General features: G+C 38.4%; 1 protein-coding gene across 1 annotated transcript; it reads left to right on the top strand.

Annotated features, from left to right (window-relative positions):
* Positions 1 to 281: 281 nt before the first annotated feature.
* SELENOK (selenoprotein K) lies at positions 282 to 23773 on the top strand. The gene is made up of 5 exons (XM_053720742.1): positions 282 to 378; positions 3757 to 3844; positions 8322 to 8405; positions 8996 to 9085; positions 22549 to 23773. Exons 1-5 carry the CDS (start codon positions 360 to 362, stop codon positions 22550 to 22552), a joined length of 285 nt encoding a protein of 94 aa, XP_053576717.1. The 5' UTR covers positions 282 to 359; the 3' UTR covers positions 22553 to 23773.
* The last annotated feature ends 3227 nt before the right edge of the window (positions 23774 to 27000 follow it).

Raw genomic sequence — 27000 nt, 5'->3', positions numbered from 1 at the left:
TAGACACTGAAATACCTAATGAGGAAGAATTAATAGCTGATACTATATTTAATACCAGTAATTGTAATTAGCATAACATTTGCATTATATGTAAACATGAAATAAAATGAACAGCTTCAGCAGCCTTTGTAAATAAATGTACTTTTAGATTTCATTCCCTTGCATCATATTTACAAACTCTTTTTGTCTAGGGGTTAAAGAGTTACATGTTGGTCGTAACTATGGCAATGCAGTCCAAATTACATTTCTGCCAATCAGCAGCTTCCACCTCCCTGCATGGGGTCCACGTGACCCGGATATCCGTCAGTTCAGCAGTGACTCACCAGGAGCAGCCGTAGTTCCAGCTGCTGAGAGTAAAAATGGTGTATATATCTAATGGTGAGACCTATGTGTGTTTTATAGTATATATATATATATATATATATATATATATATATATATATATATATATATATATATATATATATATATATATATATATATATATATATAATGGTGATACCTATGTTATTGTTATAGTGTATGTATATATATATATATATATATATATATATATATATATATATATATATTATCTATCATCTATCTAATGGTGCGACCTATGTGTGTGTTATAGTATATATATCTAATGGTGAGACCTATGTGTGTGTTATAGTATATATATCTAATGGTGAGACCTATGTGTGTGTTATAGTGTATATTTCTAATGGTGATACCTATGTTATTGTTATAGTGTGTGTATATATATATATTATCTAATGGTGAGACCTATGTGTGTGTTATAGTGTATATATATATATATATATATCTAATGGTGAGACCTGTGTGTGTTATAGTATATATATATATATATATATATATATATATATATATATATATATATATATATAATGGTGAGACCTATGTGTGTGTTATAGTGTGTATATCTATCTAATGGTGAGACCTGTGTGTGTGTTATAGTGTGTATATCTATCTAATGGTGAGACCTATGTGTGTGTTATAGTGTGTATATATATATATATATATATATATATATATACATATACACACACACACACTGTACTCTATATATCTTGGCGTAGATAGGAAGGCAAACGCCCTAGTGCACTGCTTTAAATAGTATACAGAAAGTTCCAAGGATCCCACTCACCGCAAATGCGTATCGGGAACCCCAAAGCAGGCACATTAAACAAGGATTTGTATCAAACAGCTTTTAATGGAAATGCAAAAAAGCCCAATCCAAACGTTTCGGCTCACAACAGAGCCTTTTCAATGGGATCCAAGCACTCACTGTAAGGGTGTATTGCCTGGGTGCACTCTATGGTAGATAGGTAGAAACTTCAAGGAAAGAAGAGGCACTCACAGGACTTGGCTAGCACACATTTTATTAATTGTTCATCAATTCAGTCATTCATCGTTTCAGTCCTCACAGGGATCTTTGTCAAGACTGTTTCTCAATACGAGAGTGTATGCTATGTTCAGCTGTTTGAAGAGAACAGTCAAATACAGATCAGCATTGCAAAACAGCAGCGCATTGATTATGACATTTTCACTAAAAAATACACTACTGTGCAAAAGGTTTAGGCAGGTGTGAAAAAATGCTGTTAAGGAACAATGCTTTCAAAGATAGAACTGTTAATAGTTTATTTTTTTATGAATTAACAAAATGAGTGAACAGAATAAATCCAATCAATATTTGGTGTGACCACTCTTTGCCTTCAGAACAACAACAATTCTTCTGCACGTAGTTTTAAGGAACTTGGCAGGTAGGTTGTTCCATACATCTTGGAGAACTAACCACAGGTCTTCTGTGGGTTTAGGCAGCCTCAGTTGCTTATGTGTCTTCATTTAATCCCAGACAGACTCAATTATGTTGTGATCATGGCTCTGCGGGGCTATAGAATTTTCCAGGACTTTTTGTTATTCTTTATGCTGAAGATAGTTCTTAATTACAGTGACTGTAAGTTTGTGGTCGTTGTCATGCTCCAGAATAAATTTGGGGCCAGTTGGATACCTCCCTGATTGTATTGCATGATGGATAAGTATCTGCCTGTATGTCTCAACATAGAGGGAACTGTTCATTTTTAACTAAATCCCTAGCTCCATTTATAGAAATGCAGCCCGAAACTTGCAAGGAACCTCCACCATGCTTTACTGTTGCCTGCAGACAGTAATTTTTGTGCCGCTCTCCAGTCCTTCTACAGCCAAATATTTCAAACTTTGCACCCCAGTTCCTGTGTTTCTGTGAATAGTTGAGTCACTTGGCCTTGTTTCCACATCAGAGGTATAGCTTTTTGGCCGCAAGTCTTCCATGAAGACCACTTATGAGCAGAGTTCTTTTGGACAGTAGATAGGTGTACCAGGGTCCCACTGGTTTCTGCCAATTCTGAGCTAATGGCACTACTATATATCTTCCAATTTCAAAGGGAAGTAGGCATCGTGTCTTTCAACTGCTGCACTGTTTCTTTCACCCACAACTGCGTCTACGGTCCTCAACATTGCCGTTTCTTTGTGCTTGTTCAGAAGAGCTTCAACAGGATATCTGGAAATTTCTTCCTTGGAGAGACTGTTGGGAGTATAATTACCTTGTGTCTTGTTGCTGTGCTCAGTCTTGCCATGGTGTATGACTTTTGACGTTAAAGTGAAACTAAATCCTAGAGTTTTACAAATGTTAGGATTGACTTTTGAAACAAATAAAGGGGACTTTCATTCATGAAGTAATAAGATACCTCCTTAGCAAACAATTTTTTTTAGCCGTGCGCTGCTGTAGCAGCTAAGAACGGTGAACAGTTAAAACAAAGGAGCTTTCTACATGAAGTATCTTATACTTCATGAATGAAAGTCCCCTTTTATTTGTTTCAAAAGTCATTCCTAGCGTTTGTAAAACGCTAGGATTTACTTTCACTTTAAACTGTCTTCAGAAACCTCACCTTGTTAGCAGAATTTGTCTGTTCCTCACCCAGTTTTTTTTCCTCCTACACAGCTGTTTTTGTTACAGTTAATTATTGTGTTTCATCCAACATATAAAATTGATGATCATTAGCACCTGTTTGGTACAATTGTTTAATCATGCACCTGACTATATGCCTACTAAATCCCTGACTTTGCTCAAGTATACGTGGAAGAATCAATGCTGTTTTTAAGGCAAAGGGTGATCACATAAAATGATTTGATTTAGATTTTTCTTCTGTTCACTGACTTTGCATTTTGTTAACTGAAAAAAAAAAAAAAACATTTACATTTCTATTTTTACTTTACAGCATTTTTTTTTTCACACCTGCCTAAAACTTTTGCACAGTACTGTATATGTATCTAATGGTGAGATGTGTGTTTTATTGTATACAGCAGGGCTCGACAAACCTGGGAGCCACTGGCTCCTAGAATTTTACCCCTGGCTCCTAACTTTTTGGGTTATTCTCCATATATCTATATACAATTCCAACTGTCTGGCTCCTAAAAAATATGCCTGGCTCCTAAATATTCTTACTGGCTCCTAATTTTTGAACATATGCACTGGTATACAGTATATCTAATTGTGAGACATGTTTTATGGGGTATATATTGAACAGTGAGATGTCTGTGTTATTGCATAGGTAATTAGGTATGTGAATATTTTTACATAAAGCATGTGTACTGGGTGCTGTATATTGGAGTGTGAGATAAGTTTCAGATATCTTTTAGTCAGACTATTAAACCCCCTGATTAAGTTTTACTTTTGGGGCATTTCAATTAATGAAATTTTTTTTTTTTTTTTAGGACAAGTGTTAAATGGCCAAAGATCGCCATGGCGGCTGTCATTTATATCAGATCTTTTTTGGGGGGTTGCAGACTTCGTTGTCATGTTGTGAGTATTTTAATATTGTTTTTCAAGTTTTGAACATGAGTCCCTTTTAGAAAAATGAACTTTTATTTGAAAACCCATTACCGACCCTTTCCGATTCTAAACTAATTCTGGTGCAATCAAGATTTAATTTTTATGCTGATATTTGTGTTTATTATTTTGCAAGGGCAATTAAACCAAATATGCAACTTAAGCTTACTGTTGGGTTTCGTAGAGTAACTTTAGGCCCAATGTACTATTTAGTGGACTGTCAAGGTTACTGACTTGGGAATAGCGTCCGCTGTCCGGCTCTCTTGTGACCTGTCAATCAAACAAACGTGCTAGCTACTTCTTACATTACAGTAAGAATACCCACACGGTTCTAACTGCTGCTTAGTACATCAAGCCCTTTTTCTCAAACTAGATCATCCTTAGAAAATACTAGAGGCTGGTTGAATTTCAAGTGCAGGTTAATGGGGTATTCCATATTTTTCTCACATTCGTAAGCATTGTGTAATATCGGTCTTGTTTGCCATTTATATCCTTTTCAAAATTCTCTGCTTTTTAAGTAAGTAGTTAAATGTACCAGTGTTACCACTTCCCAGGGCTTATGTGCAAGTTCAGGGCTTGTCTGGAATGACACCAGCATCACCTTCAGTGATTGGAAATTTCAGACCAGTGCCAAAATAAGGTGTTTCCTTTTCAAATTTTGCATAAATTATTTAGGGCTAGATTACAAGTGGAGCGCTCTGAGTATGGATCCAGTAGTTTGTGTGTTGCACAAAATCCTCAGGTTTTGCTGTCTTTAGTATTAGAAACTTCCAAACACCTCCAAGCGCTCGACAATGGTAACAACCTCAAGACATCTCCCTCAGCTAATACACAGCCTCTTCTGGCTTTGTGTTTCTTTCCATGGTTATTGAGTCACCAACGATTGGAATATTGAGGGTGTTACCATTGGAGAGCGCTTGGAGGTGTTTTTTTGAATTTTTTAATACTGTTACTGACTTGGGAATAGCGTCCGCTGTCCGGCTGTCTTGTGACCTGTCAATCAAACAAACGTGCTAGCTGCTTTTTACATTACAGTAAGAATACCCACACGGTTCTAACTGCTGCTTAGTACATCAAGCCCTTTTTCTCAAACTAGAAAATGCTAGAGGCTGTTTGAATTTAAAGACAGCAAAACCTGAGGATTGTGTGCAACACACAAACTACTGGATCCATACTCTGGGAGGCAATCAATTATACACCATCTACTTACCTCATATCGATTGAGGTCCTTTAAAGTAAGTGCACATCTGAATGGGTACAGGAGTACCATTTGCTGGAAGTTTTTATTCATTGGGACTAAGAACTCTTAAAAGAATGGTTCCCAGCAACCCAGGCAGTTAACCCCAGAGCAGTCTGGGTGACAGGCCCGCAGAGAAGCATTATCAACACAACACGCAGAAAACCTGGCACTCGCCAGCAGATTCACAGTAATGTTTAAAAGCAAAACTGGGGCAAGTCAGTTACATTTGGCGCCAAAGGATCAAGCCCAGGACCACGACAAGGTCTCCCCCTTCCTGGGACCCTAAACCAGCACCCACACATACTTCCAAACAAACCAACTATAAATTAACCTAACATAACTATTCTAATAAAATTAAAAAAATCTAAATTACAAAATTTAAAAAAATCTAACACTACGAAAAAAATAAAGATAAACAAAAATAAAAGCAAATACACCTAAAAAAAAAAAGCCCCCCCAGAATAAAAACAACCCCTAGCCTATAATAAACTACCAATAGCCCTTAAAAGGGCCTTTTGTAGGGCGTTTCCCGAAGTTAAACAGCTCTTTTACCTGTAAAAAAAAAAAATTAAAAAATACAAAGTCACCCCAACAGTAACCCCCCCACCCAATCAACCCCCCAAAATAAAAAAAAAACTAACTCTAAAAAAAACCAACTTAGCTACCCATTGACCCTAAAGGGGCATTTGTATGGGAATTGCCCTTAAAAGGGCATTCAGCTATTTTATAAAAGCCCAAGCCCAAACCCTAATCTAAAAAAAACCCCTAACACTAAACCCAGAATATCTACTCACGGTTCCTGAAGTCCGGACATCCATCTTCATCCAGGTGGCGACACCTTCATTGATTTTTTTTTTTTTTTTTTAGGTGGGTTATTTTTTTTTAGATTAGGGCTTTGGGCTTTTGTAAAAGAGCTGAATGCCATTTTAAGGGCAGTGAAAAAGAGCTGAATTTTTTTTTAAGGGCAATGCCCATACAATGGGTAGCTTAGTTTTTTTTTTTATTTTGAGGGGTTGGTTTTGTGGGGGGGTTTACTGTTGGTGGGCACTTTATTTTATTTTTTTTCCAGGTAAAAGAGCTGATTAACTTAACCTTTTAAGGGCTATTGGTAGTTTATTGTAGGTTAGGGGGTGTTTTTATTTTTATAGGGCTATTAGATTAGGTGTAATTTGTTTTTATTTTTGATTATTTCATTTTTTTTATTTTTTGTAATTTTAGATTACATTTTTTTCGTAGTGTTAGGTGTATTTGTTTTTTTAATATAGTTATATTGTAATTTTAATTTACAGTTAGGGTTTAGGGGTTAATAGTTTAATTTAGTGTTTTGCAATGTGGCGGGCCGGCGGTTTAGAGGTTAATAGGTTTATTTAATGGCGGTGATGTTGGAGGCCGGAGGTTTAGGGGTTATTAACTTTATTATAGTGGCGACTATGTGGGAGGCCGGAGGTTTAGGGGATAATAACTTTTTATTATAGTGGCGGCGATGTCGGGGAGCAGCAGATTAGGGGTTAATATATTTAAATTATGTGGATGGCAGATTAGGGGTTAAAAAGTTTTAAATAGTGTTTAAGATGCAGGAGGGCGGCGGTTTAGTGGTTTATAGGTAGTTTATGGGTGTTAATGTACTTTGTAACACTTTAGTTATGAGTTTTGTGAAACCTATTTGTTTCGCTAAATCCATAACTACTGCTCTCCAGATGACGGTATGGATCGTGTCGGTATAGGATGTAACACAAGCATTTTAGCCTGAAAACACAACTTGCAATACTGGCGCAATGAAAATCCCACACAAAAACGTCTTATTTTTTTTATTTATTTTTTTTAAGTGCAGAATGGACGTTGCTTTACATGCTAAAATGTTTGTGGTATAGCTATACCGACATGTCCTGGCCATTATGCAGCGTTAAAAGCCGTACCGCAACACTTGTAATCTAGCTGTAAGTTAGATCAGTGTTTTTCAACCAGTGTGCCGCGGCAGACTGACAACAGTGTGACATATTTTTTTAAACTTTGCTTGTTTTTTACTCCCAGTGCAGGGGTAGTTTGTAGGAGGCATGGCATAACAGCACAATACATACAGTATATGTGTGTGTGTGTGTGTGTGTATATGTATATATATATACACACTGTATTAGGCTACAATGTGTGATTTTTTTTTAAAATTTTGGGATGGTGGTGTGCCACAGGATATTTTAATGTAAAAAAGTGTGCCACGGCAAAAAAAAGGTTAAAAATCACTGAGTTAGATAATAGTTGTATATTGGAATGTTGTTTAAAATTGCTTTCTCTATCTGAATCATGAAGGTGTTTTCTTTATTTCACTATCCCTTTAAAAGGATGTTTCAATGCAAATATTATGTGCTCTAATTCATTAGGGCATTTTTTTGCCATACTGATTCTAGATAAATGTGTTTTTAACCTTCTTAAGCACATAAGTAAAGTCCAACTTGGGAGCTGCAAGCCTTGCAGCTTCTGAGCTGGCTGACCAGTCACATCCAATCAGGAGCAGCAGTTTCATGAGCCTGCCAGTGATCAACTATGTCCTGCCTAAAGCCTGCACGGCTTGCAGGTCCCAAGCGGGACTTAAAGGGACATTAAACACTCTGAGGTGGTAATATAAAATGATAAATTGTATATAATAAAACAACTGTGCAATATACTTTCATTATTTATTTTGTCCTCTTTGCCTGTAATTCCATTCTGAAATTGTGAGCCTTTCAGTTCCTGTTAGAAATGGAAGTGCAGAACACTGTTAAATCCAGCACAACCATTGGCTGCACACTCTAGTGACCTATTTATAACTGACCCTAATTGGCCACAGCAGAGAAGGTAACCTAAGTTACAACATGGCAGCTCCCAGTGTTTTATAGACACTAAAACTTTACACTTATTTTGTCACTTTTTAAAGAACTAATGAAACTTTAAAAAATACATCTACATGTTAGTCATGGTCTAATCTTTTTTTTTAATGCATCATTCTATCTAGCATTTATTTAGTGTTTAATGTCCCTTTAACTTTTGCGAGTGTTAAACCCATAATTGTCTAGGGTTATTAATATTTGCGTTAGAATGTCCCTAAGCAAATGCAAGACTTTATTACTGTATTAAACATGTAGTGCAGTTTCCAGACTGATTTCTGTGTTTTTGTTCATGTGTGTTTTGTACAAAGATAATACACAATTTGCTAATGTCTGTATTGGTTTTCCATAGCTTCCAGAGCATAATTAGACCCGACGTGACGAGAAGGGGATGCGTGAACTCCTCTTCCAACACAAGATTTGATGATGGCAGAGGGTATTTTTTATTTATTTTATTTTTTGTTATAGAACTGCTTGGATTCTATTCTAAAGTTAATTATTTAATATAAAATATAAATATATTTATTAATAGTGCCACTAAAACTGTACAGGCTTGTATAGATCTTTCTGGTTAAAGGGACACTAAACCAAAAAATTTGCTTTCATGATTCAGATAGAGCAATCAATTTTATGCAACTTTCTAATTTACTCCTATTATCAATTTTTCTTTGTAATCTTGCTATCTTTATTTTAAAAGCAGGAATGTAAGCTTAGGAGTCGGCCCATTTTTAGTTTAGCACCCTGGATAGCGCTTGTTTTTTGGTGGCTACTTTTAGCAAAACAATAAGCAATCATAACCCAGGTTCTCAACCAAAAATGGGCCGGCTATTGAGCTTTACATTTCTGATTTTTAAATAGATAGCAAGAGAACAAAGAAACATTGATAAATGGAGTAAATTAAAAAGTTGCTTAAAATTGCTTGCTCTATCTGAATCATGAAAGAAAAAAAATTAGGTTTAGTGTCCCTTTAAGAGGTCCACGGTTTCTGATTGATTTTTTTTTTTTTTTTTTTTAAATCGCATGCAGACCACCTGGACTGCCTCGTCGAAGGATGGGTCGAATAAATCATGGCGCAGGACCCAGCCCTCCTCCAATGGCAGGAGGTGGATGAGGAAGGTATGTTTTAATTTTCCGCCTTAGAACATCTCGCACACTGTTTTGCAGCTATGTTATGTTCATCTTTGTATCTTTTCATATTTTTTGTTAACCAAGATACCTAGTTAGGTAGTGTGCACATGGTAAGAGTACTAGTCCTGGGGGGCGGAGTTTGCCATCATAGCAAGAGGTCGCATCTAAGCAGAGCTCTGCAGACCAACGCTGTTTTTTTTCCTTTTTCACATCCTTAAACCCTTACCCAACTATTTTATTTATCCTACTTTATCTCCCTAACCCATGGGGACTACCTCTCTACAAGTCTAAAGATCGGATTTCACTCTAAATCCTACTTTTTTAACTGAAACAAAAAAAGAAAGGGCGCCTCCTAGTGTAGCCAATTTTTGTAAGTAGATAATATATATTAGCAGATTTTGTACTCACATGTAGTGAAGGCAACGATAATGCCTAGGTAGATGGTCTGGAAACTTATCAGTGTCCCAGTTGACTGTGCACCATGAGAAGGGCTGCTCCTCTTGAATGGAAAAGATCTGGAAAACTGGAAAAATATACAGAGGGCGACTCCTAGTGCAAATCAGTTGATACAGTTGTAAGCCCCAAATGATCCCTTTAGAGAGATACTCACATATTATGGAGCACACTATAGTGCTAATGAGGCAAGCTGGGTATATTATGGTGGCCCAGCGCACATAACACTCTGGCAAGCAGTGGATCAATGTAGCAAATAAAAGATAGGAGACTCCAGAAGTATATCAAAAATGAGTTTTATAAAAATAAATAAATGAACATAAAAACAATCAGTAAAACATGTTTTACTGATTGTTTTACTGATTGTTTTTATGTTCATTTATTTATTTTTATAAAACTCATTTTTGATATACTTCTGGAGTCTCCTATCTTTTATTTGCTACATTGATCCACTGCTTGCCAGAGTGTTATGTGCGCTGGGCCACCATAATATACCCAGCTTGCCTCATTAGCACTATAGTGTGCTCCATAATATGTGAGTATCTCTCTAAAGGGATCATTTGGGGCTTACAACTGTATCAACTGATTTGCACTAGGAGTCGCCCTCTGTATATTTTTCTACTTTTTTAACTGACTTAAGAAAATTTCCTTGCTGCGTCACACTCCCTTGTGGCGCTCCTGATACTCTACTTCCGGACTTGTTCCTCCAAGAAGCCCAAACTACCTCAGGCTTCCTGATCTCACCACCCTTGATCTCCAATTGATCCAGCTGCCTCCCGGACGATACTCACTCCACCCGGTCTCAACAGCCGACCCCACACAGTATTTCAACATTTACAGCTGATTACGCTCACCGGAGGGAAATCCCTTCTCTACCGCTCCCTTGCCGGGTATACCAGCTTCACCAGACGCAGTGTACCTGCCGGACCCTTCACCACCTGGTCTCAGCGGCTACCCTCACACAGCCTTTCAGTCACCGCGGCTGTATGATCTTACCGGAGGGAGGCCACTTCTCTACCGCCCCCCCGCCGGGGATACTACCGCTGCTGGGCATAAGTGATACTGCCTGACTTCTCTCATCTGCTTTCCCTGACACGCGGCGTGTCACAACCGAGGCCAGAGCTCACTCCTCCACTTGCTGAACCCCAGTGAGACCTGGAGAAAACATCGCAGTCCGGACATTAAGGGTAAGCTACCCCCACGTGGGATCCACATACCGTATGCTTGATATACACAATTCTGGGGCCACTATATCTACCCAACTTACTTTCTAAAGCTACAGACCCCTCAGACCATCTATGGCAGAGGCAGAGTACACTGTACTACATTGCCCCATAACTTATTTATTCTGGGAATCTACGTGCACAGATCCATCTCACTGTGTCTCACTTTAATTTTGACTACCCTCCATAGGCTGCCTAAGTCAGTATACTGTGTTTGCAGACTAGTGACAGAACACACCACATTTAAAGCTGTGACATTACATTCCAAGATTTTCACTACTTCAGTGCTTCTCAGCAATGTATTGAGGAAAAATTAGTCTCTATTTCCTTATATATGAGGTTGTCCCTTCCTGAGACCCCCAAAGTTTACTACAGCATATTCCATGTTTACTTCATATATATGAACACTGCAGCTTCTATTCAAGCCAGCTCTAACCTAGAGTTTGAGGACTAACTGCTCTGTTATCTGTGGACACCTCCAAATTCTTACTTGCTCTCCACAGGTGTTACTATTCTCCTCAGCCACCGTACCTCACCAACACCCTTCCTGGAGTACTTGCTTGCCTCATAGCGTGAATCTCTCTGACATTGTCCTCACCTGACCTCTCTCCCCCCCCCTTTCCTGCAGGCCCACTGTGCCCGCAGGTCATACCCCATACTCCCCTTTTCCTTACTCGCTCGGCAGAGAGCAATCCCCTGGGGAGAGAGTCACTCAGTATTCAAGCCTCCCACTCCACGTACTTAACCAAGATCTATGTGAATCCTGAGAAGACATAAACCAGTTTTAGTGAGAGACCACCACCAGCTCACTCACCTGCCTACCCGTTTCTAACCAGCTGCTCACTTTTTCATGCTAGGCTAGGCACCGCCACCTGGGGGGTGCCTGATATATTATCTCTGCTCCACGCTCTACCACTACAAGCGCCTTCAGAGTCTCCCCAAGTGAGTTCCTTGTCCATAAGGTCAACCATGAGTAAAATGCCTCACTCACAAAGAAAAAAACCGAAACACGGAGATATTCCGACACGGACACTTTCAGATCATTTCTCATACAAGAACACTACCGACCAGGACCTCTCTGATGACGACTCTAGAGACTCTACCATCTTTCCCAAGGAATCTTCCCGATCCCTCTCCCTCTCTACAGAAAGACTAGCCCATTCCTCCTCCACTATTCTTGACTCCATTAAAGATCTCTCAAACAAAATGGACTCCCACTATACTTCACTAAAGCAAGAACTTAAAGCCTCTGTTTCCGAATTGAAGAGAGATATCTCCCTTCTGGGGGAGAGAACAGATTCTCTAGAAAAAAAACAAGAAGACCTACATGTTGATCACTCCAACCTTCTAAGTTATACCCAATCTCTAGCCGAAATGATATCTGGTCTGGAGACCAAACTTGCAGATCAGGAGGACAGGTCACGTCGGAATAACCTCAGAATACGAGGCATCCCTGAGGAAATTACCCCAACGGAATTATCTACCCATTTACAATCCTTCTTCACAGAGCTACTAGGCCCTACCCCTCCTCAGGAAAGTCTAATTGACAGGGCCCACAGAGTTCTCAGACCGAGAAATGCACCCATGGGGTCCCCCAGAGATGTAATCGTGAGGTTACACTACTTCACATTTAAAGAAAGAATTATTAGGACCTCATTCCAGAAAAAGACTTTGAAGGAGCCATTTAGGGATATACAGATTTTCCCAGACCTTTCTGCCCATACCCTGTCTAGCAGAAGACTTTTCCACCAAGTCACTCAATGTCTTCGCAATAACAACATCAAATACCGGTGGGGCTTCCCTGTCCGTATATTTTTTCAGTACAAAGATACAGCCTATACCATCACTACTCTTGAACAAGGTTTCCAAATTCTACAATCTCTGAAACTCCTCACGACTGACAATCTTCCCCAGGCTCCTCAGAACACTTTCGGGAAGCTCAACGCTGCAACTGTCTCTGGGCAGCCTCAACGCCAAGTTTTCAACTTTCAATCTTCTAGAGCAAGACCCCCATCACCATCGCCCCCACAACTGCAACTACCTCTAATATGAAGAGAGACTTCTGATTTCTAATGTACTGTGATATACCCTGCTAGACCCATATGGGCCTACTCATACCGGACTGCCCCTCTTCTGCCCACTTTTGTCCACTCTGGTTCTTTATATTTAGCTACCACTTTTACCTGTTCCCCCCTCCTCCTGAAGTCCCCCCCCGAACGGCACTGTTTATCCTCATGGGACTCTTAAACAACAGTGTCTAGAAGAAGCTGGAAGGGTAATGTAAATGTAAATCTTATCTGTAAATGTTGTGCTTTTTCTATTTGATCATGTGTTTGGTTTCTGTTTTTCTTTTTCTCTCTCTCTCTTCTTTTGTTTTTCTCCTTCTTTTTTCCTTTTTTTTTTTTTTTTTTTAATTTATTTATTTAACTATAGTCGATTCTACACTGGGGATCTTTCCACAAGTACGCTCCTTACGACGCATCTATTAGCTTTGACAACTTACTAACTCTGAACATCTCACCTTAGACCTTAAAATACTCAGGCGCCACTTTAACATAGTGAGACACACTCCCTCATGGTAGAACCTACCCTAATCTCAGTGTGACGGCTCGACTTAACTTATTAGTTATCATAGACGGCAACTTTTAACTAATCATACTAGACCCTCTGGAAGATAACTGGTGTTTTTGCTTAGTCCTCAGGTTCTCATAGACTATCTATCATATCTTATAACTCGTATATCATGTTAAGATTATTGACTGGACCTTAGTAAGCCAAACCTCTCTCTATCCCTCACACAGTGAAAACAGCTCTCTAGTTATTATTTACGCACTCCTAGTCTATTACAGACAATACCGTTGTGATGTTCTACATATGATAGAGATGTAATGTTGTCAATCTCCTCCGAGATCTCTTATATAATTTTACTGTACAGCTCACCTATTTGCAATGTTTGACAAGATGTTTTTGTTTTGTTTTAATTTGATATAGTTACAATGTTTGAAATGTTATGTATGCTGTCTTTACTCTACTTTTCTAGTATTGTACAGATTCACCTCCCTCAATAATTATCACCCTCCATATGTTTTACTGCCCCTAAGCTACTTCCCTTAGTTACTCTCCCCTTATTCATCTTAATACATTGAGTGAAGCAGAACCCTAATCAGGCATCCCCCCCCCTTCTCCCTTAGTTCTCCATATTATACTAACCTTGTCCCCTCCCTCTTGCACTTAGACCCGCTCACACTGCTCTCGGTAGGACTTCACTTTTTTGAAATCCAACTGATAATAGTTGCTACGGATAGCACACCACAGTAAATACCCCTTCCCTCCCCCCTTTCAGTACTAACCCTTCTAGTGGACACTCTCTTACCTCCTCCCTCTTTTTAATCTTTTAACCTCTCCTTCCACTCTTAGGTCTGCATCTCTATCTCCACACCACGAAAGATCCTAATTAAAGGTTCCTTATTTAAGCAACTCCAACCCCCCATTGCTCCCCCCCCCCTATATTCCTTTATCCCCCAATTTGAGCGGCTTTCGTCCGCTGCTTCCCTCTCCCCTCATTCCAATAAGTGGGCTCTTCACAATTAAACTAGTGTCCCTTCTCTAACCATACTGCTCTCATAGTTACACAAATTAGGAATCGGAGACATATAGTTCTGATCCCATGATGTCAGAATTGAAATTTTTAACCCTTAACGCTCAAGGGCTTAATTCCCCTACCAAACGTAGTTTAATGCTTAATATGTTATCACGCAATAAGATTGATGTAGCTTTTTTTTTTTTTTTTTTTTGAAGATATTTTTTTATTGAGGATTAAGCAATACAGCAGGTGTCACAACGCAGGTGACTACAAAAAAATGCACATATATGCAAACAATATATTGTTGTGATGACATAGTAAATATAGCTGTTGATGGGAATACAGATCATTTAAATCAGGCATATCAAGCATGAAATAAAATATCTACAGCATAAACCTCATTTTTAATTATTTTGAATATAAACCTCATTTTTAAATAGTGTGAACAGACTGTAAACACAGGGGCAAACAAGTACTTCAGTACTATCAATTAACTTAACTTTCTAGGGACTTCATAAAGTCAGTTTAGGAATCATCTCCTATAAGGATTTCAATTTTCACATAGAGGATGATGAGAAGAGCTAATATTGAACAGATGAACAAAGAGAAATCAGAATAAAACACTAAAGACCAACTATTCAGTTCAGACAATTTAATGGGTGTCTTATAGGTTTGAACCGAGTGTATCAGTATTAATCAGGTGAGGTTTTAAATACTTTATCAGGTATGGTGAACCACAGGATCACCAAAAGGAGAAGTGTATCTAGATACGAAACTGACTTCTCCAGTCCCCGTAGAAGGGGATAACACAAATAGAATTTGTGTCTAAAAGGGGGGGGGGCGGAGCCTAGTAATATAGAAACATACTAGGAGAGAGAAAATTAACAACTAACCTAATTAAGTAAGCTGATGGGAGCTCAGGCAGAGATAAGTTTGCAAATATACACTGAGCAAGAAGCACTGGTTCACTGATGCTGTTGAAACTATGATATGTGGTAATATACATACACATGGCTATAACATATGACGTAGCAAGTGGTGGGATACCTATCAGGGCAGGTAGAGACATCACATCAAAATAGTACAGACAATAACTAAAGCCCGTGTAATTTAGATCTATCATCATAGAAAAGGGGGACCCATGTAGACATCTATACCATATCAGACCCCCCTATCGTGTGGACATGGGCCCTATGCCACACAACAGGGTGAATCACGTGTCTAAACCTGGACAGTATTAACATAGGGAAAGGGGGTGGGGGGGACGTAGCCTTACCTAACATAAACCTGCAAGTTTTCCTTTTCTGGTGTCATGATAGTATACGGGTGTATAAAATGTTACTTTAAGCAAACTAAGAGCCCTAAACCTATATAATTGTAGCCCCACAGGCATGTCCAATAATCTCCCCCAAACATTGAAAATACAAAGCAATTAAACAGTATATTCTTGATGAGAACATAAGGCACAAAACATTGGGCATAGCAAAACATTAAAACTTAGCATTGGTCTGTAGTACCCAGAGGAATTTGTACTGAAATATTAGGCAATACTATAGCTAGGTATGTAAGTCAGGGATCATATTAGACATATAGAAACAATAAACTCCCCAATATTAGGCACATAGATATTATCAAAATAAACATAACAGAACTATCTTAGCACTAAAAGGGGAACAAAAAAAAAAGAAAGAGCTTTAGAGTCCAAATATATTATTACAGTCCCAGGGCCAGGACAGCATTTTCATGAATAAATAATAAAAACATAAGATTGATGTAGCTTTTATTCAGGAGACGCATTGGCTAGTTAACAAAGATTCCATATACACATACAGAAAATTCCCAACTGTAGTCACATCATCTTTCCACTCCAAGTCCCGAGGGGTCGCCATCCTAGTCAGCTCCTCTACCCTATATGAAGCAATTTATATTGAAAAAGACTCCCAGGCACGCTTTATCATCTTAATCTGTAAACTCAACCACAGACTATTCACACTAGTAAACGCATATGCACCTAACTCAGGGCAAATTCGATTTCTTAGATCACTGCTGGAGTCGGTAGTTGCCGTGACCCAAGGTGAACTGATTTTAGGTGGAGATCTCAATCTTATCTGGAATCCTTTAGCAGACAGGATAGGCCCCCCGATCTCCACTTCTGAGAGGACATTGCGCCCACTATCTTGTGCCTTCCAAAACCTAGTCAAGCAGTATGATCTCTATGATGTTTGGAGAGCTATACATCCAAACAGACGAGAACACACTTTCTATTCAGCCCCTCACAAGTCCCATACACGGATTGACTTCTTTTTCTCAAGCTCACGCCTCTTAGATATGGTCTCAGATGCGACGATATCGGCAATTTCTTGGTCGGACCATGACTCCCTGACAATCGAACTAGGTAACCCTCCTTTACATGGAGTAGGCTTGTCGTGGCGTCTCAAAGATTTTCTAGTAACTAACCCTGAAGTTAGAGCGGAGACTTTATCCACGCTTGCCTCTTTCTTGAGCACTAATCGCACTCCCCTTATTTCGGAAGAATTGTTATGGGCTACACTTAAGTCATACCTCAGAGGTTTCTATATTGACAAATTTACCCAGATTAGAAAGGCGCGAGGAACCTCTCTTGCTTCACTTAACTGTCGACTTAGGACCTTGAAACTTGAGTTCTCTCACTCTTATTCCGCTACAATTAATACTCAACTATCGGAGATCACTCACCAGATCAAGGACTTGGAAGTTGGTGAATCCCAACGCATGTTAGACAGACTTAAACAGGTCTACTATCATAATAACAATAAGGTTTCTACCTTGCTAGCCAGAAAGCTAAGACATCGGATGGCGCAAGCCAAAATCACCTCCATAAAAACTACGGGTGGTCACGTAACCTCCCCAACAGCTATAGGGGAGGCTTTTAGATATTTTTACCACCAGCTGTACAATTTGAGCTCTTCAGATCCCACGACAACTCTTGATCCTACTAGTATTCGTGAATACCTCTCCTCTCTAGATCTCCCTCGGCTTGACCACAACGAAATATTGACTCTAACTTCCCCTATCTCTCTTCAAGAAGTCACCCTAGCCATTAAAGACCTTAAACTTGGGAAGTCTCCAGGTCCTGATGGCTTCACAAGTCGATTCTACAAATCCTATTCCCTTCAAATTTCCCCAATTCTTTGTAAGGTCTTTAACGAAGTGTTTATCAAAGGTAGTTTCCGAAAAGAATTTCTTGAAGCCTCTATCATTACTATTCTAAAAGCTGGCAAGGATCCTCAGGAGTGTGGGAGCTATCGCCCAATCTCTCTGCTTAATATCGACACCAAACTCTACGCAAAGATAATTGCAAATCGACTTGCCCACATCACCCCCGCTCTGATGCATCCAGATCAAGTGGGTTTTATCCCTCGGAGAGAAGGTCCAGACGCCACAAGGCGCATTCTAGATATTCTAATGGAGTGCGCAAAGGGAGATACCCCCACGTTAGCCCTATCATTGGACGCTGAGAAAGCTTTCGATAGGGTGAGGTGGGAGTACCTATGGGAAACTCTGCGGGTCTTTGGGATCCCTGACAAATTCGTTGTTGCTATTCAGGCTCTATACTCCAGTCCATCCGCGAGAGTTAAGGGTATAGGGTTTCAGTCTAAGAGCTTCGACATAACCAATGGGACGAGACAAGGCTGTCCCTTTTCCCCGCTCTTATTCGCTTTCTTCATTGAGCCATTAGCTCAAGCCATAAGGATAGCCCCGGATATTCTTGGCGTTACCGTAGGCCCACACCAGCACACCATCTCCCTATATGCGGATGATGTAACCCTCCTGCTGACTAGTCCCCTTAAGTCCCTCCCTCCCGTCTTCAAGATCATCTCTCAATTTAAGGTTCTAAGTTACTATAAATTAAATGTTGCCAAAACTGAAGCTTTACATGTTAATATCACACCCCATGATCTCCTCATTCTACGTGAAAGGTATCGATTCCAGTGGTCACCCCACTCCTTAAAAATTCTGGGTATCCACCTCTCTCCAAATGCCTCCACTGTCATTCTTAGGAATTTCACAGAGAAACTCCCCGATTGGAAAAAACTACTAGAGTCTTGGGACTTTCGAGATATCTCGTGGACTGGTAGGATTGCCGCCATTAAAATGTCTTTTATCCCGAAAATTATATATCTATTCCGCACTATCCCATTGAATCTGCCTCGTCCAATCCTGAATAAGCTTCAGAGTCTTATTACAGGTTATGTCTGGAAGGGCAAGCACCCACGAACATCGAGACAAACACTCCAAAGAACATGTGATAGAGGTGGCCTTGGAATGCCCAATATCATTCTTTACTATCAAGCCGCACGCCTAACCCACTTGATTGACTGGGGACACTCTGATGACTCTCCACGTTGGAGAGATATTGAACGGTCTTTACTTCCTTTGGGAGTGAGGCTGTGTGACCTCCCTTGGATCCCCTCTCACTATTGGAAAAACCTGGGTACTTCACACCCAATAATACTAGACACCCTCAAGTTCTGGGATCAGACGAGACACTTAGATTCGATTACCCCCCACCCTTCCCCTTGTCAAACCATAACTAGTGCTCTTTTCTGTCTTCCTGATACTCATATCTCCAGATGGTCCTCCCTTGGAGTAGACCGAGTTGCTGACCTCTATGGACATACCGGAGGTATCTCTCATACATCGATTTGTAGTAAACTTCGGATCCCAACCCAGTTGAAGTTTGAGGCCTTCCGACTCTCCTCCATTTTCAGATCATGGGGTTTCCCCAGAGAGTACCTCAGAATCAACACAAAATGGGAACAACGATGGTCCCTTCCTCACAAACTTAAGGGAACCTTATCGTTTCATTACGAGATACTATTAGATCCCTCCTCTCAGCACAAAGTCTCCCAGTTTATAGCCTGGGAAACTGAACTTAACTTCACGGTTGACGCCGACTCCTGGTACAGTGAACTCGAGTTTACCAGAAAGTTATTACACTCCACATCCCTTTGGGAACTTCACTATAAAATCTCAGTGAGATGGCATCTGGTCCCAGTTACCCTTCATAAGATTTATACTCCTCAATCTCCTCTCTGCTGGAGGGGCTGTGGACAAACTGGTACCCAGGCACATATTTGGTGGTTTTGCCCGAAACTCTCCCCCACATGGTTATGGGTAACTAACTTACTTAACTCCCTAGGCATATTTATACAGCTTAACCCCCAAATTGGTTTACTTCACCTCAACTTCCCGGCCCTCACACCTACACAGAAAGCCTTGTCCATTTATGTTTTGATGGCCACTAAGTTAGAAATCGCAAAAGCCTGGAAACAAGCTTCTCCTCCTAGCACCCCACAGATCTTAACTACTGTCAACTACATATCTAAGATGGAAGCCCACTCCCACTCAGTCATTAATAAACTAGATTTCTATCATGCTACTTGGGCCCCTTGGTGGGAAAAATTCCCTAACTAAACCTAATCCTACGTTATTAGGACCTTAACCACCTATATCTGACACCATATACCATCAATATTAGATATTACAGCCCTATCATAGTACTCACCCTCTCCTTGGTTCCTTCTCTAACCCATTACTGACTCCTCATCCTCTTCTCCGTTCCTCGCCCCATTACGCCTCGCCAAACTACCCTATGAGAGCATATATATATCCCCACTTACTTACTATTAATATAAAATTGAGGAAGATACTCTCTCTTTCTTCTCTTCGTTTCACGTGAAATGTTATACAACATTAGATTCTGATGTTGATGATTGCTGTTATTTCCTTGTATTCATACCTTTTAAAATGTTGTCTTTGTATGATAATGTTGTATTATGTGTTTTCCTCAAACAAATAAAAATATTTATAAAAAAAAAAAAGAGTACTAGTCCTGTGCAAATAAATAACATTGTTGAAAGCTTTCTTGCACAACTGCTGCCATATAATGCTTCCGATACATTTTATTTATTTATTTTACACTTTATCTGAATCATAAAAGGAAAAACTTTGTGTTTCATGTCCCTTTAACCAAAAATGGGAGTAAATTAGAAAGTTGCTTAAAATTGCTCCTCTATCTGAATCATGCGAGTTTAATTTTGACTACACTATTCCTTTTATGTATAGTGATATTGTGTCATTGTTCATCAGCTTGACAAGAATGAGGTGTAACAATTTCCACATTTGTTATTTTTTTGCAGAACAATAGCTTAAACGTAATTAAACATATCTGTAAAACTAATAATGCTTAATACCTTGTGGAAGAACATAGCAACTCCAAAATGATGGAGTAAAAGAAAACAAATTTGCACCCACCTCTCATCATCAAAGTATAATGTGTATACCTTGGACCCTAAAACAGCCACACAATGCAAGCTTTCAAATCCAAAGAACTGGGAACGAGAATGAGACTGCAGTTCCCTTCCGTGTTTTGTATATGTCTAGGGTGATTACATATTCCTGTGCACCCTTCCCTTGTTCCCAGTTTGTTTGGATTTGAAAGCTTGCATTGTGTGGCTGTTTTAGGGTCCCAGGTATTGGAAAGGACCTTGACGAGGTACCTGGGCTTGTCCCATTTGGCCAGATGCGGTAACTAACCTTTCCATTTTTGCTTTTAAATCCTTAGATGAGAGCTTGTAAGTGAGTGCTGGGTTTTCTCTGTGTGTTGTATTAATTTGTTTTGTAATTTTCCCTATGGTTCTTGCACCCAGACCTGACTGGGGTTAACTGCCTGTGACTCTGGGAACAGCACAGCTTCCTGTGAGTGCCAGTGAGCATGTTGCAGGGTCATGGGATGTGTACCCGGTCCAGTATGAGAGTGCAGTTCCCTTCCGTGTTTTATATATATATCTATAGCTATATCTATCTCTGCAACTAACTATTATTTTCATAATTGATTAATCTGTCGTTTTTTGTTTTTGTTTTTTTTTCCTTCGATAAAAAAAAGAATCAGTATGTGGATTTTATATAAAATATAGGAAACAATTATTGAGTGTTACAACTTTACATTAAAACAACCATTTGTCCAATTTTTAAGGAGCAGAGCACATTTTTATAATTAAGCAAAACAAAACCACAAACTGTTTGAAAAGAGGTAGAACTAGAAAGAGTTAGACAATCACCGTTTATAAAATTCTGTTATTCACTCTCTCAGAAACTTTTCATTGGAATGTCAACATGACCACATGCTCCTGGCTGAGGCTGGCTCGCTTTTTCCAAGCTATTTTGCCTGCAGCAGAGAAGAGGTGCTCAGATGCTGTTGAGGTGCCTGAGATGCATAAGTAGGGTTTTGTCAATTTTGCCAAAGTGGGATATTTATCTTTGTTAGCTTTTCACCAAGGCAAAGTGTTTTCCACCTTGGCAAGGTGCCTCTCAACAAAGTAAGCCTGGACTTCATTCTAACATAAAAAATATCTTGAATATCTAAATGCAATGGTAAATAGCCATCTATAAGGTTAGGGAAATATATCTAGACCGCTCTATAAATAACAGATATATACTTATAGAGGTTGAATCCGTTACATATTATCACAATTTATTAAAAATATAATTTTTATTTTTTTTACATAAAAAAAAAAAAAACTAAGGACTTTACATCAATAACAGGACAAAGCCTTACACATTTATCTATACAGTACATATAATCAGCAATACCAAGCAATCCGCTAATAATTGTGCAAACAGATAATAGTGCACATCAATTCAAATAATTCACGTCAATGTAGGGCTAGGTGTAAATAACAAGCTCAGCACATAAGCCAGGAATAGTTGTAAACTTAGTGTCCTGAAAAAGTGAAAAGCAAATGTCTGTAGACGTCCTTTAGGCTAAGGGCATAACCATAAAACACAATATCATGTGCAGGAGCTCATTGGAGTGAAGCAGCTGGTGCTGTGCACAGACCAACTAATTGCAAACCAACTAATCGATTATGAGATTCGTTGACAACTATTTTCATAATCAATTTATTATCAATTATAATGATTAGTTGTTGCAGCTCTAATAATAATATATTCTCTCTCTACATGTATCTAGTAAGTTACCCTATCTTTAAGAGATGTTGTTTGTATGACTTTACATAAATATATATGCATAATATGATTAAGTTCATCTTCTAGATACAATGTAAAGTGATTCAATATGGTGATATATATTTAATATTCTTTCATTCTTCAATACCTCTTCAAGCTATTTTTCCCTTTTAATATTTCAGGTAAACACCTGCTGTTACAAGCAGGCAACAAGGGATTGCATTCACAAGCTGGATAAGAAGATGTGAATGTTTGTCTCTGCCTATGAACTGCTCTGCACCAATGCAGATTTATGATGTTGTACTGGGAATTCCCTCTCCAGGATCCAGTACCGACTGATGAGCACATGTAAAACTGTAAATGTTTACTGTCTTTGTTTTGTTTGTTTCTTTTGTAAAATGTCGTCTGTACTTCAAATTGACCACAACAAATGACAAACAGAAATTATAATAAAGTTAGGGAATTTTGTGGGTTGTGGCTTATTAACACAACCCTGCATCATTTAAAGGGACATTCCAGTGCAGATGTTTCCAGAGTATACAGCCCCAGAACAGTTTGCTAAGCATGTTTGCAATACACCTTTTTTATCTAATTTCTGGCCTCCTCATGGAAGAGCTCTCTAGCAGCCGGTTTAAGAGCATTATATTCTTCTGGTTGGTGAATAAGCTTCCATGCCAATCTTGGACTTTTTTTTTTTTTTAATAAAATTGGGCTTATAGCCCTTGAATCATTTTGTGCTGTAATGTTCCATTAATATACGAAAACAATATACTGACATCTTCCCTTGATACTGAGATGATTATGTCATTGTCCTCAGAATTCCAATTTTCTTGGCATCAACACATTCATGTGCAGTAAGATTTGGTTGTGATCACCTTTATCATGTTTGTGAAAGTTGTGAATTGGCTATTTTGAAACAACCTTCAGTTTATATTTAATGTGAAACAATGGCTGTAAAAGGGGCCTATTATCACTGGCAGCCTCTACTAAAAACAAACAAACGTCTGCACCAAAAAAAAGACAATTCTTCAGTCATGCTTGGTTTTCTCATGTCAATCACAATTTCTTTCATATTGTTTTGCATTTAGAAGTTCTCTCTCTAGAAAACAAGGGGTTAAGATAGTCCCGTTGGCTAGCAGAAGCCCCATATTACCTGTATTTATGTTGTTTATAAACATTGGCATTTGTTTCATAACTGCGCCTATTACGGTTTCATCTATAACGTTAGAGAATTTATTTCACGTATTCTGTCCATTTTGAATGAGTGAAGATATCTTTTAATGATGTCTTAAATTTATTTCCATTCATTTCATGCTTTGTAAAGGATTTTGATATTAAAATAAATATATGTACCTTATATTTAAATAAATGTTGTTTCAGGAAGGTCTGCTGAAGCAATTTTAATAATTGTTTGTGTTTCTCAAGTAACTTAATGTTTTAGCTGGAGTGCTTATTTGCAATTTTCTTGTTAATTAACTTTTTAATATAGTACTGTTTCAAAGAAGTATTTGCACACTGAACCCATTATTATTCAGTGTAATTTTTTTTCTTTTGGGTTCTAAGATCAGGTACACACTCGCACAGAAATGGACTGCAGTCTGAAACAGGAGTGGGTGCACACACCCCTGCCACTAAGAATTTACAGCCATGGGTACTCACCAGCATTTACAACTGCATTTGCCCCCTATTGATTAAGGCAGTTAATTCCAGTTAAGCATAGGTGCAAAGCCCATAGGAATAATTAACAGTACTTCTTTTGATTTGTGTCTAGGAAAATGGCAAAAACCTGTAGCACACTTGTTTGTATCTCCAATTTGTTTGATTGAAAGTAAACGTGTGGCTGTAGGTTAGAGACCCAAGGAGGGAGAGACGTTCATAGAATCCTGGGCCTATCAACAGGCGTCTATATATAAAAATCTATTTTAACAGAAAAGGAGAGAGGGACAAAAAGAGGAACCTCAAGATTTTTTTCTCTCATTCTAATCTATTATCTCCATAAATTATAATAAAATTAAATAGAAACAGTATACCTGTACTAAAACTAATGGCCACTCTTAGACCATGAACACTACATTAGCAAAACATAGGGGAATAATTCGGGAAACACAGAAAAGGGACACTTTGGGACCCAAGAAGTACTGTGAAATTGGTTAATCTTCTGGACACAGCAATATATGTAATAAGACAAAACTAGATATTCCACTCACACATATACTATGCATTTATAGTTTCTGAAAATGCTAACCACTTGCTAAACATTATCACTACTGCTAGGTCTATAAATGACACATAGGAAAAATTCTAATGCAGACCATCACAACAAACACAGACAGGACATCTTATAAAGTAGGATAAGTATTTCCGATGAGGACTCTATAACTAACTAATATGGATGGGATAAACCTCCCCATGATTTATAATAAAACGTGTCAAAGATGGTCAACATCAAATTAGCTAGTACAATAGTAGCTTTAAAATAGGATAGCAGAAAATAAGAGCTCAAAATGAGGGTTAAAACAGCATTGTAACTTTAACTGTTAACCACAATATATATTGTTAAGCTCAACAAGGGTATATAATGAACGTATAAGAAAAAGGGACAGCTTTGTATAATTAGTGGGTGCATAGATCCCCATAGTGACAGTCATTACTCTTATGAAGCGTTTACACTGAATTCGCTGACTCAAAAGAGCTAAGCCTCAATTATGGTAAGTAAATCGCAGGTGAAAATAAAATTATAGTACTGCACAGTTTTGTTAAGGCACCTGCCTACAACTATATGTGGAATGTGACTTATTACAATATTCTAGATATAGTGGGGCTAAGCTTAGTAGGTTCCCTAGTCAGCTAACAAATGGTACAAAGAACCAAAACAAACTAATCAGTATTAATATTTACAAATCTTGGATATCGAATAGCATAAGATAAGAGTGACTACCAAAGGCTTCTCACAATAATTATGGCCGTAGTTCTATAGTCTCCTAAAGATCATTCTCTTCTAGACCAGCATCTACGGCAGGAAAACCTAAGTTCTAGGAGGGAGACAGTCCAAATGTACACATAACTTCTATAACTTTCATGTCCCTCAAGGAGGTGTCCCACATAGCTCTACACTGATTGATTTTTCACTTGGAAGCAGCTTAGGCTATCAACAATGTCGGCTCTCTATAAAGCTGCTTATTGTGAGAAATGCCCCATAAATCAATTTCCATGATGCAGATAGCGAGCTGATTATGTAGTTTGTAATCTCTTGCGTCGGCTCTATTAGGGTGGTGTACCATTGGTGCACAGCATATGTATTCTGTTTCAAGTATGGTAGTCAGTACTGTAAAACCACCATGCATTGTAGAAGAGGAGTCATCAGACAGGTTAATCCCGGAATACCATGATTCTCCTCCTTCATTCTCACACAGGATTCCACTCCTTCAACCTTTTTACCTCCATTGGGACATGGTCTAAACCATCTCTTGCCTCATAAGTCAAAGGGGTCTCGCTAGCTCAACTTTCAGCTCCAATTTGAATGTAGGGGCCTAAGTGTAGCGCACGTTCACAGAACACTTCATAGCCGAAAATCTTAACCGTCCACACATCTTCTCCCCTAAAGAAGATAAATGCTGTACTAGCAGTCATTCCAATGACTTTAGGATCTGTTTTTCCATTGTTACTATAAAGTTAATATTACAGCATTGCTTATTAGTTATATAGCAGGCTCTCTATTGCTCCGATTTAAGTGTTGAGAGCTGGTCGCTATCTTTGAAATATAATAACTCAATGTTACAGTGAATTTCTTGTCCAATATTTACTTGAATAGCCAGAAACTCAAAGCTGCGTCTAAAATCTGTGCTCTGCAGTATAGGTAGTTACTATCAAACTACAATATCTCTCATCGAGAGGGGGGTAGGATAGAAGGTTGCCTGCTTGCTGTCTCTAAAGATCCGGGCCCCACCTGTTACTATACGCTGTCTGCGATGGTGCTGTGTATTGCTGCAACAAATATATTGTCCTGGCTGCAGAAAATGTTTAGCTGTCATGAAAGAAAATGTTTTTGATTTCTTATCCCTTTATTGTAAACAATTACAAAATCATATTTATATTCTCTGTATTATATGAAGTCTTTCATTATAATTCTTATTAATAATTGTTTGATTACATTCATAATTACTAATTCATCATACAACACTATTTGCATAGACTTTGAATTTCATCATAAATAAAATTGTGTACTTTGCGTCAGTTACTTAGTTCCAAACATCAATGTTATCAAAATGTTTTAACTACATTATAAAGTAATAATTTATGTATTAAAAATAGTAATCTTAGTAATGTGAAATATTATGTGACAATATTCTTACATTATTTATAAAAATGGGCAATTTTAAATCAAAGTAATTTTAAAATAGAAAAATAAATACTTATGTATGAAACATTTGTATAAATCTAAAAACATTATGCATTTTAATGAAACGTTTACATTAAATTGTTGTTTGATGTTCAAATTGAAAAATATATAACATTGTTAACTCATATGAAAATAAGTTAAATCAAGCTAGGGACTGGCAGTGTTTATTCTAATATAACAAAAAAAGGTTGTCACTTGCTCCATTATAAAAAAAACGGAACCTTTATTAATCACA

This window comes from Bombina bombina, chromosome 7 (assembly GCF_027579735.1).
Source record: "Bombina bombina isolate aBomBom1 chromosome 7, aBomBom1.pri, whole genome shotgun sequence".
Classification (NCBI taxonomy): Eukaryota; Metazoa; Chordata; class Amphibia; order Anura; family Bombinatoridae; genus Bombina; species Bombina bombina.
Note: the sequence above shows the minus strand (reverse complement) of the source record. Positions and strands in the feature narration are given on the sequence as shown.